This window comes from Micromys minutus (assembly GCF_963924665.1).
Source record: "Micromys minutus genome assembly, chromosome: 9".
NCBI lineage: Eukaryota > Metazoa > Chordata > Mammalia > Rodentia > Muridae > Micromys > Micromys minutus.
The window spans coordinates 47711565-47730417 of NC_137978.1; the positions used below are offsets into that span (position 1 = coordinate 47711565).

An 18853-nucleotide genomic window follows, 5' to 3' on the forward strand; every position below is an offset into this window, starting at 1 on the left:
CTTTGTGCAGTGCAGGGGGTGGACCTCAGGGCTTCATTCTTGATGGGCAAGTACTCCATCAGGTGAAGCCACATCTCTGCCCTGGTTTTGTTTGTTTGTTTGTTTGCTTGCTTGCTTGTTATGTTTTATTACTATATATTACTTACACATTAGTCTCATTCTGACATTTTTACACGTGTATATAATGTATTTTCATAATTCTTATCCTTTCTGTCTCCCTCCCACTCCGTGGATCCATTGCTCTCTCTACTTTTTTTGTCATTAGATATTTTTTAAATGCATTTGGATGTTTTGCCTATCTATGCACTGTGCGCATGTCTATGTCTGATGCTTAGGGAGATCAGACGGCATCATTTGCACCTCCTAGAACTAGAGTTGCAGACAGTTGTCAGCTGCCTTGTGGGTGCTGGGTATCAAACCCAAGTCCTTTGCAAGAGCAACAATGTGGGGCTGGAGAGATGACTCAGTGGTTAAGAGCACCGTCTACTCTTCCAGAGGTCCTGAGTTCAACTTCCAGCACCCACATGGTGGCTCACAACCATCTGTAATGGGATCTGATGCCCTCTTCTGAAGACAGCTACAGTGTACTTATATATAATAAGTAAATAAAATAAGATAAAGAGCAACACGTGCTCTTAACTGCTGAGCCATCTCTGCAGCCTCTAACCCCTTATACTTTCATGGGTTTTGTTTGTTTGTCTGTTTTTGTTTTTGATGAACTAATGCTTTTCAGGCCCTTCACAGGAGAGGGGGTAAAGGGAGTTTACAGGAGTATTGACACCTTAGCAGTGGCCACACTTCTGTAGAAAATGTATATTCCTCCCTTTGGTGTGATTTTTCTAAGGGAAATGAAAACAATTGTCCACCCATTCTAGACAGGAAACCAATGATAGAACAAAATCTGCAGAAAATTAACCAGCAACAATTTATCCAATGTGGTGAACCAATTGGGGTTATTTGTAGAAGTATGGTTGGCTCAAAATTAGTCAGCTGCATTACTGAAAAGACATCCATGGAAAAGTCACTCTAGCTTGACTTACAAGAGCTGCATCCCTGGAGTTCTCTGGAGGACTTGAAGGCAGCTGGACAGGTTGGAAAGTCTCTTCTCTCCAGCAGTCCTTACTGCTTATATATGCTTAAGAAGAAAACTTCGTGAATCTTGTATGTTTTAGGAACTAAGACTTGTGAATTGCTTACTTTTCTAAATTTTATTCTAATTTTTATTTTGTATGTATTGTTTTGCTTCCACGTTATCTGTGGATCATGTGTGTGGATGGCGCCCTCAAGAGGACAGAAGGCAGCATTAGATTCCCTTGAAATTGGAATCACAGGTAGCTGTGAACTGCCCTGTGTGTGCTAGGAATGAACCTGCGTCCTCTGTCTCTTAACCACTAAGTCATCTCTCCAGCCTCCATTGTTTACTTGAGGAGTCATAATCCACCCAGGAGAGATTCCCACTGTAGTCCCTAAGCTATGTTGCAAAAGCCGTCAAAGTGACCACCAGCTCCTCCTTCCCGCTTTATGCCCCCATCAGAGCTGTCAAAAAATGGCGGCTCTTGTCAAAATAGTGGCACCACAACATCTCAGCTTGCAGCCATCACAGGAGCTGTCCACAGTGGAGCACTTCCTTTCCTGCCTCAGCAGGAGCTGTCCACGGTGACACCTTTCCCGCCTCAGCCTACTGCAGTTATGAGGAGCTGTCCACTGTGGGAACAACACCTTCTTCCCTGCCTCGACCTTGGTGAAACGCCAAGAAGAAACGCCACTGCATGAACTGTCCCCGAGGAGCTGTCCACGGTTACAGCACCTTCTCTCCAGCCTCCCCAGAAATGGGGCCTCAGCCAAAGCCAGCTGTAGCTGGGAAGGCCTTCCCACCCTAATCCATGGATGGGCCCGATGCAGGGTAAAGGGTGTGGGGGAAAAAAGCCACCAATCTCTGAGCTTCCCAAGCTCAAGACTTGAAATTCCACCAATCCTAAATCTGGAAACCTCTGCCCTGAAAAGCACTGCCCCCTAAGAAGTCCTATATAAGCTCTGTCCTCTGTCCAGTTCCCTGCTGTCCTCTCCCAGGGTATGGACTCTGCCTTTCACACCCTGGACCCCCCCCCCCCGCCCAGTACTTCTCTTTCATGAGCCTGGCATGATTCTCTTGTCGCAAGATGAAAAGATGCCATGAAAAGAAGAAAGGAAGAAGCAAAAGATGTGCCCTGTGGCTTGGGCTTCTGAGCTCCTCTAGGGATCCCTTCCCTATGGAGCTTCTGCTGAGGAGACTTCCTCTCAAAGCTGTGTGGTTCCTGGGCTCCCATACCCCAGGATGCCCTTCCACTAGGATACCTTTTCTCTTGGTTCCTAGGCTTCTGAGTTTCAGGATACCCTTTCCTCCTAGCAGAAATACCCCACCATCAACTGTATCAAAATTCTTAGAGGGGGTGGGGTCTCATGAGCCTTTTCCTCCTCCATGACAGGAAGTTGAAGGGCTTAATTTTGGGCAGAGCTGCACTTGCTATGAATTTAAAAAACGGATCCAGAGGACCGGACGCCACCCTCTGACCACCCTGAGCACTGAAGACAGGTAGGTATTGCACAAGATCTATATTGTTTGTCTGTGAGGGACACAAACACTTTGTACGGAGGTAGTCCATACAAAACGGTTTTCATCTAATCGCCTATTGGTCAGGGAATAGTTTCCTATGTTTATGTATGTACTTGTACTTAAAAAATATTTTTGTTACGGATAATTTTATGTGTATGAGAGTTTTGCCTGCATGTATATATGAGTCAGAAGAGAGTATCCAAGCCCATGAATCGACTTGCAAATGGGTGAGCTGCCTTGTATGTGGGTCCTGGGAATCCAACCCAAGTACTCTGTAAGAGCTGCAAACGCTCTTAATCGCTGGGGCATCTCTTCATCTCCCCTGTCCCCCGCCCCAAGACAGGACCTCTCGACATAATCCTGTCTCAGTCTAACATTCACTATGTTGACCAAGATGGTCTTGAACTCACGTAAATCTGCTTGCCTCTGCCTCCCAGGGGCTGGGATTAAAAGCGTGAGGCACCACGCCCGACTTTTTCAACTTTTGTTTTATTTTAAACACAGTCTCGTATTTAGCCCTGACTGGGTTGGTACTATATAGTCCAGTCCTGCATCAGATTCCCACCACCTCCCGCTCAGCATCCCGGTTCTCCACATTGGTTCCTCCTTAGAGCCTCTCACATGCTGCGCCAGCTATCACTGAGCTACGGCCCGGCCCATCGCACGACTTATATTTTATGTGGAGCTGGACACAACAGCAACTAAAAGTACCAAACGGTCACAGACTCCGCCTTCACCAAACTCAAGACTCTAGAATCGGAAACGTGATGTTCTCGCGAGACTTGACGCCACGCAATCATGTGACAGTCCAAGATGGCGGCGCCCAGGGAGCTAGACCAAGAGTCGGTGGTTTACTTGGTGGTGAGTGGGATCCCTGCTGTGTTACGCTCGGCGCAGTTACGGAGCTACTTTAGCCAGTTCCGAGAACAGCGCGGCGGAGGCTTTCTGTGTTTCCACTACCGGCACCGGCCCGAGAGGGGCCCTCCGCAGGCGAATCCCGACGCAGCCGGAGCTGCCCCCGACTCTGCTGCCGAGGATCCGGTTCTCGCCCAGGCTACAGCCTCCGATGCCCGCGCTGTCCCGGCGCGGGACTCTGCTGTGGTCCAGACCCGCACCTGCTGTTGCATCGTCTCGGTGAGGGGAGTGGCGCAAGCTCAGCGGCTGCTTCGCATGTACTCGGGTCGCCGATGGCTGGACTCTCAGGGGACTTGGCTTCCCGGTCGTTGTCTCATCCGCAGGCTTAGGCTACCCACTGAGGTTTCAGGTAAGAAGGAGAGAGAATGGACTAGACTTTTGGCCCTGGGAAAGGAAGCACATTTCCTGGGTAGTAAAGATAGGTTACCACTGTTTAGGAGCTTTAGTTACGGACAAAGCTACAAGTTTTCAGCCCAATTTGCATGTTAGTTTTTACTCTGGGACTTAAAAAGCAAAACAAACAACTGAGACCTATATAGATAAGTTTCAGATTTAACCCTTTTTAGGACCATTTCTCCGAGGGGTTGATTTTGCACTGACATGATTTTTTTAAAAAGGAAATTTGAAGCCTTGCTCGCTAAGACACGCCTTTGATTCCAGCACTCAGGAGGCAAAGGCAGGATGATCTCTGAGCGAGTTCCAGGACAGCCAGGGATACACGGAGGAACCTTGTCTTGCAACAAACAAGGAAAATTGGTTTCTTCTAATCAACATAGCGCCTGGAAGCAAGCTCTGCAGAGGAAAGAGTTAACTCTAGAGCTGGGGGCTTACTGCAGGTCTTAAGCAGTAAGTAGGCCTAAGGATTCAGGAAGTGGGGGTGAGGCATAAGTGTGCCCATTGGGGGAAAGGAAGCCAGTTGTTTTAAAGTGCCAAATGGAGAGGTTTAAATACATTATTTTGGAACAGTTCATCCTTGGCTTTAAGAGTCATTAACAAGAATGGTGGCCGTTAGACCTAGTACCTAGGCAGCAGAGGCAAGTGGATCTCTGTAGTTCTAGCCTAGCTTTGTCTACAAAGTGAGTTCCAGGCCAGCCAAGACTATGTAGCTCTGTCCCTGTTTCAAATATAAAATATAAATGAAAAAAACAAAACAAAACAAACCTGGTATCAGCTCAGGGTTGAAAAGTTGCTGAGCAGCCGTCTTTATAGAAGGAGGTATATATGTGTGTATGTGTGTGTGCATGTGTGCGCAGGTTGTTTTTAGGCAGAGTCAGTAGGAGCAATGTCCTTTCAAGGCATATCACATGAGCTGGCTCTCTGTGTGTCTCTCTGTCATGTAGTCTGTGCTAGCCTCAGACTCTATGAAAGTTAGAACGACCTTGAACAAGGTGCTGTAGTGAAGCTCTTTAATCCCAGGAGAGGCAAGCAGATTTCTATGTGCAAGGCCAGCCAAGTTTCAGGCCAGACAGGCCTACCTCCAAAATAAAAGAAAAGAAAAGAACTTTGGGATTCTGCCTATAGACTTCTCAAAACAACCCCGGGCTACCAAGAAAGATGACTTACCGAGCAAGGGTGCGTACGGCCAGCCCTGAAGACCTGACTTGGATCACAGGATCCATAGTAGAAGGAGAGAACCAACTCCAGCAAGTTGTGATCTGGCCTCCATAGGTACACTGTGATGTGCATGCACACAGTAAAGAAACCAACCAGGCTGGGGAGATGGCTCAGCATTGAGTGTTCTTTCATAGGACCTGGGTTCAATTCCCAGCACTCACATGGCAGCTCACAATTGTCTGTAACCCCAGTTCCAGTGGGTCCAACACACAGACACACAAGCAGGCAAAAATAAAAACAAACAAACAAAAAAAAACCAATCAGTGCACATTAAAAAAATCATTTGATGTGTCTGGAACACCAGATATGTGAAGTGGGAACTGGAGACAGGACAGCTCAGGATCAGAATATAGTTCAGAGGTAACGGTATCAATATCCTAGTACCAATAAAAGCTGGTCATTGAGAAGCAAGTGTTGAAGCAACTTTTGTATTCCTGTAGGAATACACACCTAAGCATATACACAGACCAGCGTTTTGTTTACATTTATTTGTAGGGGTAGAGGATACACACAGCACTGGTGTGAAAGTCAGAGGACAGCTTGTAGTAGTACGTTAATCTTGTTAGCCTTTTTTTAAAAAAAAGTTTTTAAAGATTTATTTATTTACTATATATAAGTACACTATAGCTGTCTACAGACACACCAGAAGAGAGCATCAGATCTCATTACAGATGGTTGCGAACCACGATGTGGTTGCTGGGAGTTGAACATAAGATCTCTGGAAGAGCAGGTGGTGCCCTTAACCATTGAGCCATCTCTCCAGCCCCTTGCCTTTTATTTTTTAGAGATAAGTCTTACTGTGTTTTAGCCTACCTGACCTCTAACTCAAGATCCTCTCCTTCCTCACTTTGTTGGGTGTGCCGATCTCATAGATAACATCATATCTGATAGGAAACAGATTCAAACTGTGATTTACTTCTGGCTTGAATATTGCTAAGAGTCATCTAGGACCTTAATACCCAGTTTTTTTCCTCCTCTCTAAGATCTGGGGTCTTTTCCCTTTAAGACCCGGAAAGAGCTACAGAGTCGAAGGGCAGAGAATGAAGCTTTTACCCTGGCTGACCTGAGGCAGCTCCCGGAGCTGAATCCACCAGTGCTGATGCCCAATGGCAATGTGGGCACCCCCCTGAGGATCTTTTTAGAGTTGATCCGGTCCTGCCGTCTACCTCCTCGAATCATCACCCAGCTCCAGCTCCAGTTCCCCAAGACAGGCTCCTCCCGGCGCTATGGCAATGTGCCTTTTCTGTATGAGGACTCGGAGACTGTGGAGCAGGAAGAGCTTGTGTACACAGCAGAAGGGGAAGAGATCCCCCAGGGAACCTGCTTGGAAGATCCAGCAGCTAGCTCCTGTGATGAGCCTGAGGATGAAGGGCAGCAAGAGGAAGAGGAGTCTGGCTCAGAAGATGTGAGTAGCGCTTACCTCACAGGGCCACTGGGACTCCAGGAGCCCAGTTATAGGAAGGGCTGACCATCAGGAGATAACACTTGTCCCTTCTTTTTTATGACGTAATTGAGAAAGGCTCAAATGTCATGGACTGATTAACACTGCTGGAGAGAGCTGTGTGTTAAGTGGGTTTGGTGCAGGCTGCAGAACTCAGCATGAGTCTGTAATGAAGCAGAGAAGCAAAGGGAGTGGAGGAGGAAGTGCCTGGCCAAAAGCACAGAATATAAGAATGAGTAGGGTGTCTGGGTTTTAAGATCTAAATATGCTGCCTCCTGAAGGCACCCTACAGAGGTCCAGGTCCAGTGTCCCCTTCTGGGCCCAGAAACTCCTTCCTTTTAGGAAGTCCGGTACAGTTCGCCTCTCCCTCCTGTTCTCCCAGGACGATGACCGGGGTGAGGAGTGGGAGCGGCATGAAGCCCTGCATGAAGATGTGACCGGGCAGGAGCGGACTACCGAGCGGCTCTTTGAGGAGGAGATTGAGCTCAAATGGGAGAAGGGTGGCTCTGGCCTCGTGTTCTACACTGACGCTCAGTTCTGGCAGGAGGAAGAAGGAGGTAAGGCCAGGTATCAGTCGGCTTGTGGTTACTGGGACAAATACTGGAGACGATTAAAGAGAAAAGGGTTGGCTCAGTTTAGAGGTCTCAAGGCATCAAGTTGGCTCTTACGCCTGTGGTGAGACTGCACATTATAACTGGAACACATAATGCAGGAAGCCTGCTCACCCATGGCTGCAGTGCAGAGGAGAGAGGAGAAAGAAACGTGGGTTGCACTGTCCCTTTTGAGGGCATGAATGAAGCTCCACCTCTTTTTTTTTCTTTAAAGATTTATTTTATTTATATAAGTACACTGTGGATACCTTCAGATCCACACCAGAAGAGGGCATCAAATCCCATTACAGATGGTTGTGAGCCACCATGTGGTTGCTGGGAATTGAACTCAGGACCTCTAGAAGAGCAGACATACTCTTAACCACTGAGCTATCTCTCTAGCCTGAAGTTCTCCCTCTTAAAGCTCCCATTACTTCCCACTGTACATGGGACTAAGCATTTAACAAGTGGATCTGTGGGGATGTTTAGGACCCAGACCATTAGGTTGGTGTCCAGGCACGGGCTGTCAAACCAAGGTTGGTGTCTCTGCTACACATGATGTATTTCCTGACAGTCTAGAATAAGCTAGGAAATGGCTTCCCTCCATTTCCTATTCCCTAAATGCAGACTGGCCTTCCTATTATGGAATGAAGAATTGGTGGAATAGAATCGGGAATATTTGTCTAACTCTAGATTTAGCTTGAAACACATCTGGGAGTCATTGGGGTGGGTCATAGAGTTTGGTGGTAGTGCGGTTTTAGTTTGTATAAGGTCATGGGACTGATCCATGGTCTAAGAACAAATGAACTCAGTCGCTAACCCATGCCTCTGGTTGCTTTTATCCCTGTAGATTTTGATGAGCAGACAGCGGATGACTGGGATGTGGACATGAGTGTTTACTACGACAAAGGTACTGAGCAAGGGGTGGCAGTCCTGGGAGCATCTTGTGCCCTATTCCTGAGTGCTAACCACATCTGCTTGTCAGAGGCCAAGTCAGGGAACCAGAAGCAACCCAGTGCACACTCATTCTTGGTATGCTCAAGGGAAATGATTCTAGAACCCCCATGGACACCAAATCTGCAGATGCTTTCTTATATGGTGATATATTTGCTTAGACCTACACTCATCCTCATGCATACTTAAAATAATCTCCCTCAAAAAATTATTGCCAGGCAGTGGTGGTGAGCACATGGAATCCTAGCAGAGACAGGCAGATCTTTGTGAGTCTGAGACCAGCCTAGTGTAAGAAGTGAGTTCCTGGGCTACACAAAGAAACCCTGTCTTGAAAACAAAGTTACCAAGGGCTGAGCCTACAGCTCACTGGTACTTTCTTAATATATTAGAGTGCGGGTGCTCTGCAGCTGGTGTCACTTAGGGATGATGATGGTCTCGAGGGTCTGTGCATGCTGGTGCAGGTGCCGTGTTGTCTGAGTACTTTGAAACTGCAAGAGCCTTCAGGTGCAGAACCAGTGGAAAGAGGCTGACTGTATAACACCCCTCAGTGGGTTCTGGGCTAACAGGCTCTAATGGTCAACTCATTATTCTAAAGTGAGAAACAACCTGGAGACACTGTGTAGCCCTGGCTATCCAAGAACTTGCTATGTAGAGCAGGCTAGCCTCAGAGTCACAGACATCCATCCTCTTCCTTCTGCCTCCCAAACGCTGGGATTAAAGATGTCTGCCATGATCCTTGAGTCCCCCCCCCTTTTTTTTTTAAAAGATTTATTTATTACGTACACTGTCTCCAGACACATCAGAAGAGGGCATTAGATCTTGTTACAGATGGTTGTGAGCCACTATGTGGTTGCTGGGAATTGAACTCAGGCGCTGTGAAAGAACAGTTAGTGCTCTTAACCGCTGAGCCATCTCTCCTGCCCAAGATTTACTATTTTTGTCTAATACAAATATGTGTTTTGCCTGCATGTAAGTATACCATGTGCAGAAGAGGGCATCAGATCCCCTGGAACTAAAGTTACAGACAGTTGTGAGCTACCATGTGCATGCTGGGAAATGAAGCCAGGTCCTGTAGAGAGGCATCTCTCTAGTTCCCAGTAACCTGGCTTCTGATTTCATCTCTGTCATTCTCTGACTTTTCTACACTGTCCCTCATCTGGAAGAAAAGAACTGTGGTTCCTGTTCTTGTTGAGCTCACAAGCTTATAAAAGAGATTACGGACATTGTGAAAATGAATCAGAGATCTTGTGAGGGGACCCAGGAACCTCATCCTCCTGTGGAGAGGGATTCTTTTGTAAGATCAGTTGTGGTCCCACAGATGGTGGAGACAAGGATGCCCGAGACTCTGTCCAAATGCGCCTGGAACGGAGACTGCGTGAAGGTCAGGAAGATGGCTCTGTGATAGGACGCCAAGTCGGCACCTTTGAGCGCCACACCAAGGTGAGTAAGCATGGTTAACCACAACACTTTTCCCCTTCCCTCCATTTCTCCTCCTACTCCAAGGAACATGCCTCCTCTCCCCTCTTTCCTTCCCTTCCTTCCATTCCTTCCTCTCCTTACATCCTTTGAGGCAGGGTCTTCATATGTAGCCGAGCCTGACCTTGAACTCACATCCTCTTGTTTCTGTCTCCCAAGTGATGGAACATGCACCAGCTGTCAAACTTGAGCCATTTCTCTGGACTCTCGCTGCTTCCTTTACAGGGCATTGGTCGGAAGGTGATGGAGCGCCAGGGCTGGGCTGAAGGCCAGGGCCTGGGTAGTCGGTGCTCCGGGGTGCCTGAGGCCCTGGATGGGGATGGCCAGCACCCTAGATGCAAGCGTGGATTGGGGTAAGTGCAGTTGAGGGACTCCCTAGGTCAGAATCCAGCTGTGCTGCTGTTCAGTTTCCCTCTTCCCATTGCTTTTGGGATGGGGGTGGGCACCCCTAAATGAACAACTTCATAGCTGATATAGAAATAGATGACATTGTTCTTTATTTTAATTTTAAATCCAGTCCTACAACTTGAAAGGATCATGGGGACCCTAGGGAAGTAATTTCCTCAAATCTGAATTTGGATTTGATAAGGGGGTCTGTTGTGGGAATGAAAATTCCCAGGTTCCCGATAGTTCACAACTCTCCAGAGGCTGGAGAACAGAATTCCCAACCAAAGATAAAGTTTCATCTTTGGTGCTGGAAGTGTGGCTCAGTGATGAGTGCTTGTCTTGCCTGGTTCCGCACCATAATGGTGAGACAGTTCTGTTGATAGTGCAAACCAAAACCAGATAGGTACTGGTCATTTCCTGTCTCTTGCCAACCTCTTTACTGGAGTTTGAAGAGAGCAGCCTTCTCACCAAGAGCCCTGTTTTATCCAGATACCATGGAGAGAAGTTACAGCCATTTGGGCAACTGAAGAGGACCCGTGGAACTGGCTTGGGGCTCATTTCCACAATCTATGATGAGCCTCTGCCCCAAGACCAGAGGGAGTCCTTGCTCCGGCGCCAGCCACCCACCAGCATGAAGTTTCGGACAGATATGACTTTTGTGAAAGGTTCTAGCTGTGCCTTGGACAGACCTTCAGAGCCTGAGTGAGGCTAAGTCCTTGGTCGGGACCACTCATCTCTACCCGGATCTTGCTGTGTGGACCTCTGAAGCAGCCAAGAGCCTGGGAGTAGCACTCTGCAGCAGGCTCACATGTGCAGATCTGAGCATGACCACTGTTTCTCTACCTCAGCGATGATTTCACAAAAAGCCCCTTGTCTCCTAGGGTGTTTGTGTCTAAATGGCTTTCCTTGGTCTCCAAACCCTAGTGCTTGTTTGGGTTTTTCCCAGAACCTTGAAGATCTGAACTGCCTGTTGCAGTCAAGTCGGTTTTGGGGGTTTTCCGAAGGGGGGCTCCGTGAAGCAAGAAAAGGGGACCAGAGAACTGATACAGAGAAGATCGACGATCCCTTACCACTGCTACCCTCTAGCTAGGGATGGATCTGCGTGGGAATAAACCAGTTTATCCGACATGTAAAATCTGCCTTAGTGAAGCCTGGGGAAACCTTAAGACTGGGAGAAATGCGGCTGCCCGCCCACAGCCTTTGCCTTGGTCGTGTGGGCGGGACTTCCTCTCCAGACAAGTTCCGGTGGAATCCGGAAGTCGAAGTTTTTCCCTTCCTTGCCGGGTAGTTTGCTCGTTTTTCTGCTTGGGTTTCCTTGGTTTACTTGGGGAGGCGCCTGTGGGCTGCCCGCTCTATCCATGGCGGGGGCCGCCCTGACTACGGCCTTCGGGCAGGCTGTGATCGGGCCCCCGGGCTCAGGGAAAACTACATACTGCCTGGGCATGAGCGAGTTCCTGCGCGCGCTCGGGCGGCGCGTGGCGGTGGTGAACCTGGACCCAGCTAACGAAGGACTGCCTTATGAGTGTGCCGTGGACGTGGGCGAGCTGGTTGGTCTGAGCGACGTGATGGACGCGCTGCGCCTGGGGCCCAACGGCGGCCTGCTTTACTGCATGGAGTACCTGGAAGCCAACCTGGACTGGCTGCGCGCCAAGCTGGAGCCCCTGCGAGGCCACTACTTTCTCTTCGACTGCCCGGGCCAGGTGGAGCTGTGCACGCACCATACCGCTCTACGCAGCATCTTCTCCCAGATGGCTCAGTGGGACCTCAGGGTGTGTCTTGGGTCGGGGAGGCCCGTTATGCAGATGGAGTGCCGAGACAGGGAGGCGGATCGGTGCCGCGCCCCCAAAGTACACTGCAAGATAGGGGCTGAGTTAGTCTGAAACAGAACTTAAAGCCTCGGCTACCAACTCTCATCATGGTCTGGTAAAGTCCTTGCACACAGTTTTGTCGTCTCTAAAATGAAGGTGTTCTCAATTGGGGATTTTAAAAAAACAGTGGAAGTGATTACACAGAACGTGGCTCAGTGATTGTTTAGTTGGTGTGCAAAAGTGTAACGAAAGAGTAGAGAGGCAGGCGCTGGGTAATTTGAACCCTTTGCCCCCACTGTAAAGGGCAGGAGGAGACCCTCTATGTAAGAGACCTTGGAAGAGGTATTGGAGATTTATTTAGCTCAATGGTAGAGATCTTGTCTAACAAGCAGAGGCCACAGTCCCTGGGTTTGGTCCCCAGCATAGTAGGAAGGACAAAATGGTAAAAGTGCCCGCATATCTTCTGGGAGGAGGTTGCTGGTTATTAGAGTGAAATACAAGAGACAGGGAAAGTGGCACAGGCCTGGAACCCCGCACATGACGTGTGGAGGTGGAAAGATCATAAGTTCCAGGCCATAAAACCCTGTCTCAAGCACTCATACAAGGAAGTAAAAGTGGAACGGTACTGAGGGGGGCATGCACTAGATCAGTCTAACAGGGAGACATGCCCAGAAGCCTCTCACGCTGTTCCTTCTGCTCATAGCTGACTGCTGTCCACCTTGTGGATTCTCACTACTGTACAGACCCAGCCAAGTTCATCTCAGTACTGTGTACCTCCCTGGCCACCATGCTGCATGTGGAGCTGCCCCATGTCAACCTCCTCTCCAAGATGGACCTTATTGAGCACTATGGGAAGCTGGGTAAGAGACCCTGCCTGCAGCAGGAAGGAAGCTGCCTCACTACATTCCTGCCTTCTGACCATTTATTTTGTGCACCGTGCTACAGTTGATTTAGAGACAAGCTACGGATGACAGTACAGTGTCTGGCTGCAGGAGTGGATGACGCTCACTGCTCAGAGGCCACGGCACCCTGACTTTTGGGTAACTGTTGTAGCCTGTACAGTAGAAGCAAAGTGTCCTGGTTTGAACTGTTAGAATGAAAATACCATCAACCAGTGGCTAAAACAACAGACATTTATTCCTCCATGTTCTACAGGGTGGAAAGTCTTTTTTTTTTAATGAATTATTTATTTATTTAATGTATATGAATGCACTGTAGCTGTCCTCAGACACACCAGAAGAGGGCATCAGATCTCATTACAAATGGTTGTGAGCCACCATGTGGTTGCTGGGAACTGAACTCAGGACCTCTGGAAGAGCAGTCAGTGCTCTTAACCACTGAACCATCTCTCCAGCCCCCAGGGTGGAAAGTCTTAAGACCTAGGTACAGGAAGACCCAGGGTCTGCTGTGTAGATGGCCACCTTACACCTGCACCCTCACATGGCAAAAGGCAGGAAAAACCATTGAGAGTTGTAATGTCACAATGGCCAGCATTTTTTTTTCTGCCAGATTCTGCTGTGCTAGTTCCATGTGCTCCTTAAACTCTGAACAAAGCTGAAAGCTAGCTTGTGAGCAGAGGGGGAGGCTGGGAACATGGCATGGAAGGATGTCAGCCAAGTCTGTGTTCATCTTTGGGGACAGCTGACCACAGGGCTTTTCCTTTTTATTAGGAAGCTATGCACAGAACGGAAGTCTGATGTTAGAGCATCTGCTCTGGTCCTGCTTTAAGGAACTGGCCCAGGAACGGATGGTGCCTTACCCAGGAGACCTTGCTGCTGGACTGAACAGTGATTCAGTTTGACCAGCACTTACTAAGTCCTTCCAGTGTGTGTGCTAAGCCCCTGGGGTCTGACCAAGTTTCATGAAGCAGGAACTAAGCACAGTTCTCAGTCCCTGTTTGACAATGGTGTGTACAACCATTGACTGACTGTTTCTGTCAACAGTCCTCACAACAGTACCAAAAGGTACTGTCCACATGATTGCCTAATAAGTGGTAGGTGAGATCCAGCGTTTTAGCCAGGTGTGGTGCATGTCTATAATCCCGGCACTTGGGAGAGGAAGCCAGGAGGATTGGGTTCAAGGCCAGCTCGTTATGTGATAGGTAAAGAGGCCAGAAGAGGACAGCTGGTTCCCCTAGAGCTTAAGTACAGGCAACTGTGAGCCTCCCATGGAGATACTGGGGGCTGAACTCAGATCCTCTGAAGAGCAGCAAGAGCTCTTAATCTCTCAGGCTGCCCCTTTAAATTAAATGTATTCATTTATGCGGAGAGGCATATGCTTCTATGGAGTTGATTTTCTCCTTTCCCTGTGTGGGTCCCAGAGATTAACCTCATGTCAGGATTGGCTCCAGGTGTCAGTGTGCATGGGCAGTCTCAGCACACTCATTTTGATTAGGGTCTCACTAAATTGCCCAGATTGACCTTAAATTTATTATGTAGTCTAGGCTAGCTTTGAACTTCCAACCCTGCTGACGTGGATGTTCCTATACCTGGAATTATTAACCTGTGCCACCAGGTCAAGAGATTATTTTTCTTTGTTTTTATTGTTTGTTTGTTTTTTGTTTGTTTGTTTGTCTCAAGACAGGGTTTCTCTATGTAGCCCTGATTGTCCTGGAACTTGCTTTGTAGACTAGGCTGGCCTCAAACTCGAGATCCACCTGCCTCTACCTCCCAATCGCTGGGATTAAAGGCGTGTGCCCACTAGTACCAGAGAGTGTTTTTCTTCCTAGTAATATGGTTTCACTGCCATAGCACGTGTCTTAGTGAGTGTGAATAGTGAGAGTCAGTGTGCAGCTCACACCCTTCCTCTCAGCACACAGGAAGCTGAGGCCCGAAGGCTAGCCAGAGCAGAGGTGTGAGCCGCTGTCTCAGAGAAATAATACAAAGAAACAAAGAAGACACAGTCCTTTCTTCTCTGGGGGCTGTCTGTAGCCAGCACCGCATGCATCCAGGCTAGTTTTCCTCTGCCTGTTCTGTTCAAATCAATTGGTTACGACACCCACCCCCACCTCCAAGAGCTGAGGACTGAAGCCTTTAGCCTCCTGTCTGTGGCTTCTAACTCTGGTTTCTCTCCTCAGCCTTCAACCTGGACTACTACACTGAAGTCCTGGACCTCTCCTACCTGCTTGACCACCTGGCATCGGACCCTTTCTTCAGTCACTACCGACAGCTCAATGAGAAGCTAGTGCAACTCATTGAAGACTACAGCCTGGTCTCCTTCATCCCTCTGAACATCCAGGTACAGTAAGAGATCTCTTCCCTGTGGCAGCAGCTCTGACAAGCCAAGAACATAGATTTGATGTCCTGGGTCTGTGCTTGGCCTGCTTTCAGGACCAGGAGCAGTGAAAAGCAGGCAAAAGCAAAAAGCAGACTTTAATCCTGCCGATTCTGAATCACCAGGCCTCTGCTCGTGTTTCCTTCCACGTGTGTGTGAATGAACATAAGTGAGTCCAGAGAGTCATCAGCAAGGTGACCCACGACCCAGGGGTCCATTTAGCTGAGTGGCGGTGTTGAGTTTGCAGTGGTCCCTGGCCTCCGTGTCTCTCATCCAGGAGACATTGTGGTCTTAGATTCTTTCCTGCAGTGGGGGCCTGCACTAATTTTCCCTCTAACCCAGTGGCTCTCACTTGGGGGTTGGGACCCCTTTGAGGGTCACATGACATGCCCTCCGTGTCAGACATTTACAGTATGATTCATGGCAGCGGCATTACAGGTATGAAGTAGCAACAAAAATAATCTTATGGTAGGGGGTCAGCACATGAGGCACTGGGTTAAAGGGTGGATGTGTTAGGAAGGTTGAGAAGCACTGCTCTAACACCACACTTGGCACCTTCAGCATGCCAGGAGTGTGTGCATGTCAGCCCTCGCTTGCTGAAGGCTTTCCCTGCCAGCACTGTGCAGAGGGCTGAGCGTGCATTATTCTGATCTGGATATTTTGTAGAGATATATGGACTGTTCTCACTGTTGTATATGGATAAAGAAACCATTACAGGCCAGATAATGAAGGTCTTTGTCGGGTGCCTCACTGACAGTAGTTCTGTCCAGACACTGAGGGTATGTTGTCCTTCACTGACTTCTGACCTTAAAGGCTGCTTGGTCCAGGAAGAAAACAGTGAGGCAGTTTTCTAGGATGGTAGGGATGCTCCCATAGGAGAAGACCCTAGGCAGGGACTGCACGAAGGAGCTGACTTCTAATCCGGGCACTTGTCTGCCTAGCCAGGCTGCTGGGGAATGGAAGGCTGTCCTGGGCCAAGGAAGGTGGGTGTGTGTGACTGTCCTAGGAGCTAGAGGAGGTCAGTTATGTATGATCTCAGTTCTCCACTCCTGACTGACTCACTGACTGACTTCTCTGCTCTGCTCAGGACAAGGACAGCATCCAGCGAGTCTTACAGGCTGTGGATAAAGCCAATGGCTACTGTTTTGGGGTTCAAGAGCAGCGAAGCCTTGAAGCCATGATGTCTGCTGCAATGGGAGCTGACTTTCATTTCTCCTCGTATCCTTAGGGAACACGGGAAGGGACGAATGGAGGAGCCCAGACACAGACGCCTAGAAAGGAAATGGTCGGGCTGTTGGGAGAAGTGCAGGGGATTCAGTTTGCTGTGTTACTTTTAAAGGAAAGGAGGTGCTGGAGGAAGGGAAAGGAGACGTGACTGGTAATGGGGGGCTGGGGTATAGCCCAGGAGAGCATCCCTGCCTTCTGCCATTCGCTCAAGGATAAGGATTTATTTATTTTGGTGTTTTGAGACAGGGTCTGTCTACCCTGAGCTGACCTACAACAGCCTGTGTAGTGCAAGCTAGTCTTAAACTCTGGTTCTTCCTCCCTAGTTTTTTGAGAGCTAATGCCCATTTTAGGAAATACCCTTTAAGTGTGGAAAATGCACTTGGTGGGTGTAATTAGGGGCAGCAGAGTTCTTAAAGTCTTGCTAGATAAGGTATGTAGTGGGAGAGCAAAAAGGAGCCAGGCATGAGGTTTCATGCCTGTTGGGAAACTGAGGCAGGAAGATTCCCAAAAGCTTGAGGCTAGCCTGGGCTACAAAGAGCCTGTCTCAAAAAATAACAAAGGAGAATAGAGAAAAGGGTTTCGGTTGGAAAATATGGAAGAGGTAGATTAGCTCGGTTAGTGACAGAGTGGTCATGGGGTGGAGAGGGGACAGGTCTACCTTTAGAAGGGAGGAGCTGGCAGGGGAGCACTGAACAGCCAGAGCTATACAAAAGGCAGCTGGGCCTTTAGCGCTGGGATTTGACCAGTTCGTGTGTCCTTGGGTCAGATGCTTTTCAAGAGGCAGGAAGGAAAGGCCTGGTCCTTTGGGTTGATGGTCTTAGAAACAGCTTTCGTCCAGGTTGCTAGAGATGGGAATTTAAAATCTGTGTCAGGCCCTTGAGGACAAGTGTCTGTAGAACACTCGGTCCCTCATGAGACTCTTGTGCCACCAGTGTTAGCGGTGTCTGCTCTTTTCCTTTGGTGATGGGATCTGTGTCCTGTCCCAGAGGGAGGGGAAAGACCTTGTGGCCCAAGAATTTAGCTAACAATAGACATTGAGCACCTGCTGGGGGGGTGGGGTGCTCTAACCGTTAAGGTCACAGATCTCATGTGACCTTACAGAAGAGAAAAGGGGAGTGGCAGGGACAGGATTTGAACATCCTGGGCTGGCTCTAGAGCATATGCCACACAAGCCAGAGGGCCAGTGCTACCTGGTCCTTTGGTATAGTGAGTGTGGGGGGGGACAGGAGCCCTGAGGAAGGGCTGTATGGGAGTGGGTCACACGCACTTGTGGGGACTGCAGAAGAGATGTGTTTGGCTGGTGGTCGTCAGAAGAGCATAGCTCTGCCCAGGCCAGTCCCCCATCTTCTGCTGTGTCTAAGCCTTAACACGCCTTCCTTCAGCACTCTGGGCATCCAGGAGAAGTACTTGGCATCCTCGGACCAGAGCACAGAGCAGGAAGCCATGCAGCTGTAATGCATGGAGCCTGGATAACGGTGGACAACTAGCTTGGCAGGGTATGGACCCTAAAAACATGTCCAAGCCAGAGCAGAGGCTGGGAGGAAACCTCCGTCCCTGCAACGGACTTAACCACACAGAGCACCCTCTGTGGTGCCCACAAGCTCAGGTTCCTACCCCCAAAAGGTGGGGACCAAAAGCTGTGGAAAGGTTCTACTTGGCTTGCAGTGGATGGGTGTGCTATAATACGAGATTATTTTCTATCTTCTGTGACCTCAAATTTTTCTTCAACCCTCTGGACCCAGGGATTTGTAGAACAAAGAAATGTCTTCGTCCCTCCAAATAGTCTGTTTCTTTGTTTTTAATTACGTTTATTTGGTGTTTGTGTGTGTCTGTGTTGCTCAAGCCTGTGTGTTTGTGCGTGTGTAGGCATGTGTATGAAGATCAAAGGGTAACTTGGAGCTGGTTCTCTCCTGAGTGTTGGGACTTGGTGACAGGTGTCTTTCCCTGCCCCACTTGTTTCTTCAGGTCAGTGTTTCACAACCTAGGCTCAGGCAAATTGCAGCCTGCGCACTGGAGTCTCGTCTTGTGATTTAGTTGGTCTTTGGTGCTAACGTGAGCTCTTAAGCTCAAGCTTCTGCAGATGACTGCTGGCAGACATTATTATTATTATTATTATCATTAATTATCATTATTATCATTATTACTAATGTATGTGAGCACACTGTCGCTGTCTTCAGACACACCAGAAGAGAGCATCGGATCCCATTACAGATGGTTGTGAGCCACCATGTGGTTGCTGGGAATTGAACTCAGGACCTCTGGAAGAGCAGCCAGTGCTCTTAACCAGAGCCATCTCTCCAGCCCAATGCTTTATTTTTATCCTATGTATTTTATGGTTTTATTCTGCTTTTAGCAAATACTAGACAACACTTGAAAAATTAACATAACTTGGGCTGGAGACGTAGCTCATAGTAGCCAGCATGCTCAAGGTGCCAGGGCCAACCCCTAGCACTACAAAAGAGAAGCAAAAGATTCCTTCAAAAAAAAATGAAGTGATCTCATGTGTGGTGGTAAGTGCCTCTAATCCCAACACAAGATGTGGAGGCAGCAGGATCCGTTGAAGGCCAGTTGGCTA

The 18853-nt window shown here is 48.6% G+C and overlaps 2 protein-coding genes across 2 annotated transcripts; both read left to right on the plus strand.

Annotated features, from left to right (window-relative positions):
• Positions 1-3406: 3406 nt before the first annotated feature.
• On the plus strand, positions 3407-10802 carry GPATCH3 (G-patch domain containing 3; the record flags this gene model as incomplete). Its single annotated transcript, XM_080920605.1, has 7 exons — positions 3407-3857; positions 6106-6527; positions 6946-7120; positions 8004-8063; positions 9426-9547; positions 9809-9936; positions 10460-10802. The coding sequence occupies 7 exons, from the start codon at positions 3407-3409 to the stop codon at positions 10674-10676; spliced, it is 1575 nt and encodes a 524-aa protein (XP_080776731.1). The 3' UTR covers positions 10677-10802.
• A 438-nt stretch (positions 10803-11240) lies between these two features.
• Positions 11241-18024, plus strand: GPN2 (GPN-loop GTPase 2). Its single transcript, XM_080921648.1, has 5 exons — positions 11241-11739; positions 12482-12638; positions 14855-15015; positions 16139-16269; positions 17661-18024. Exons 1-5 carry the CDS (start codon positions 11329-11331, stop codon positions 17731-17733), a joined length of 933 nt encoding a protein of 310 aa, XP_080777774.1. The 5' UTR covers positions 11241-11328; the 3' UTR covers positions 17734-18024.
• Positions 18025-18853: the final 829 nt, after the last annotated feature.

Excerpts from the sequence above, each read along its gene's own strand:
- GPN2 (XM_080921648.1), top strand. The coding sequence starts at position 11,329 with ATGGCGGGGGCCGCCCTGACTACGGCCTTCGGGCAGGCTGTGATCGGG. Across the intron at positions 11,740-12,481 it reads TGGCTCAGTGGGACCTCAGG|CTGACTGCTGTCCACCTTGT; the intron begins GTGTGTCTTGGG and ends TTCTGCTCATAG. Across the intron at positions 16,270-17,660 it reads GCTGACTTTCATTTCTCCTC|CACTCTGGGCATCCAGGAGA; the intron begins GTATCCTTAGGG and ends GCCTTCCTTCAG.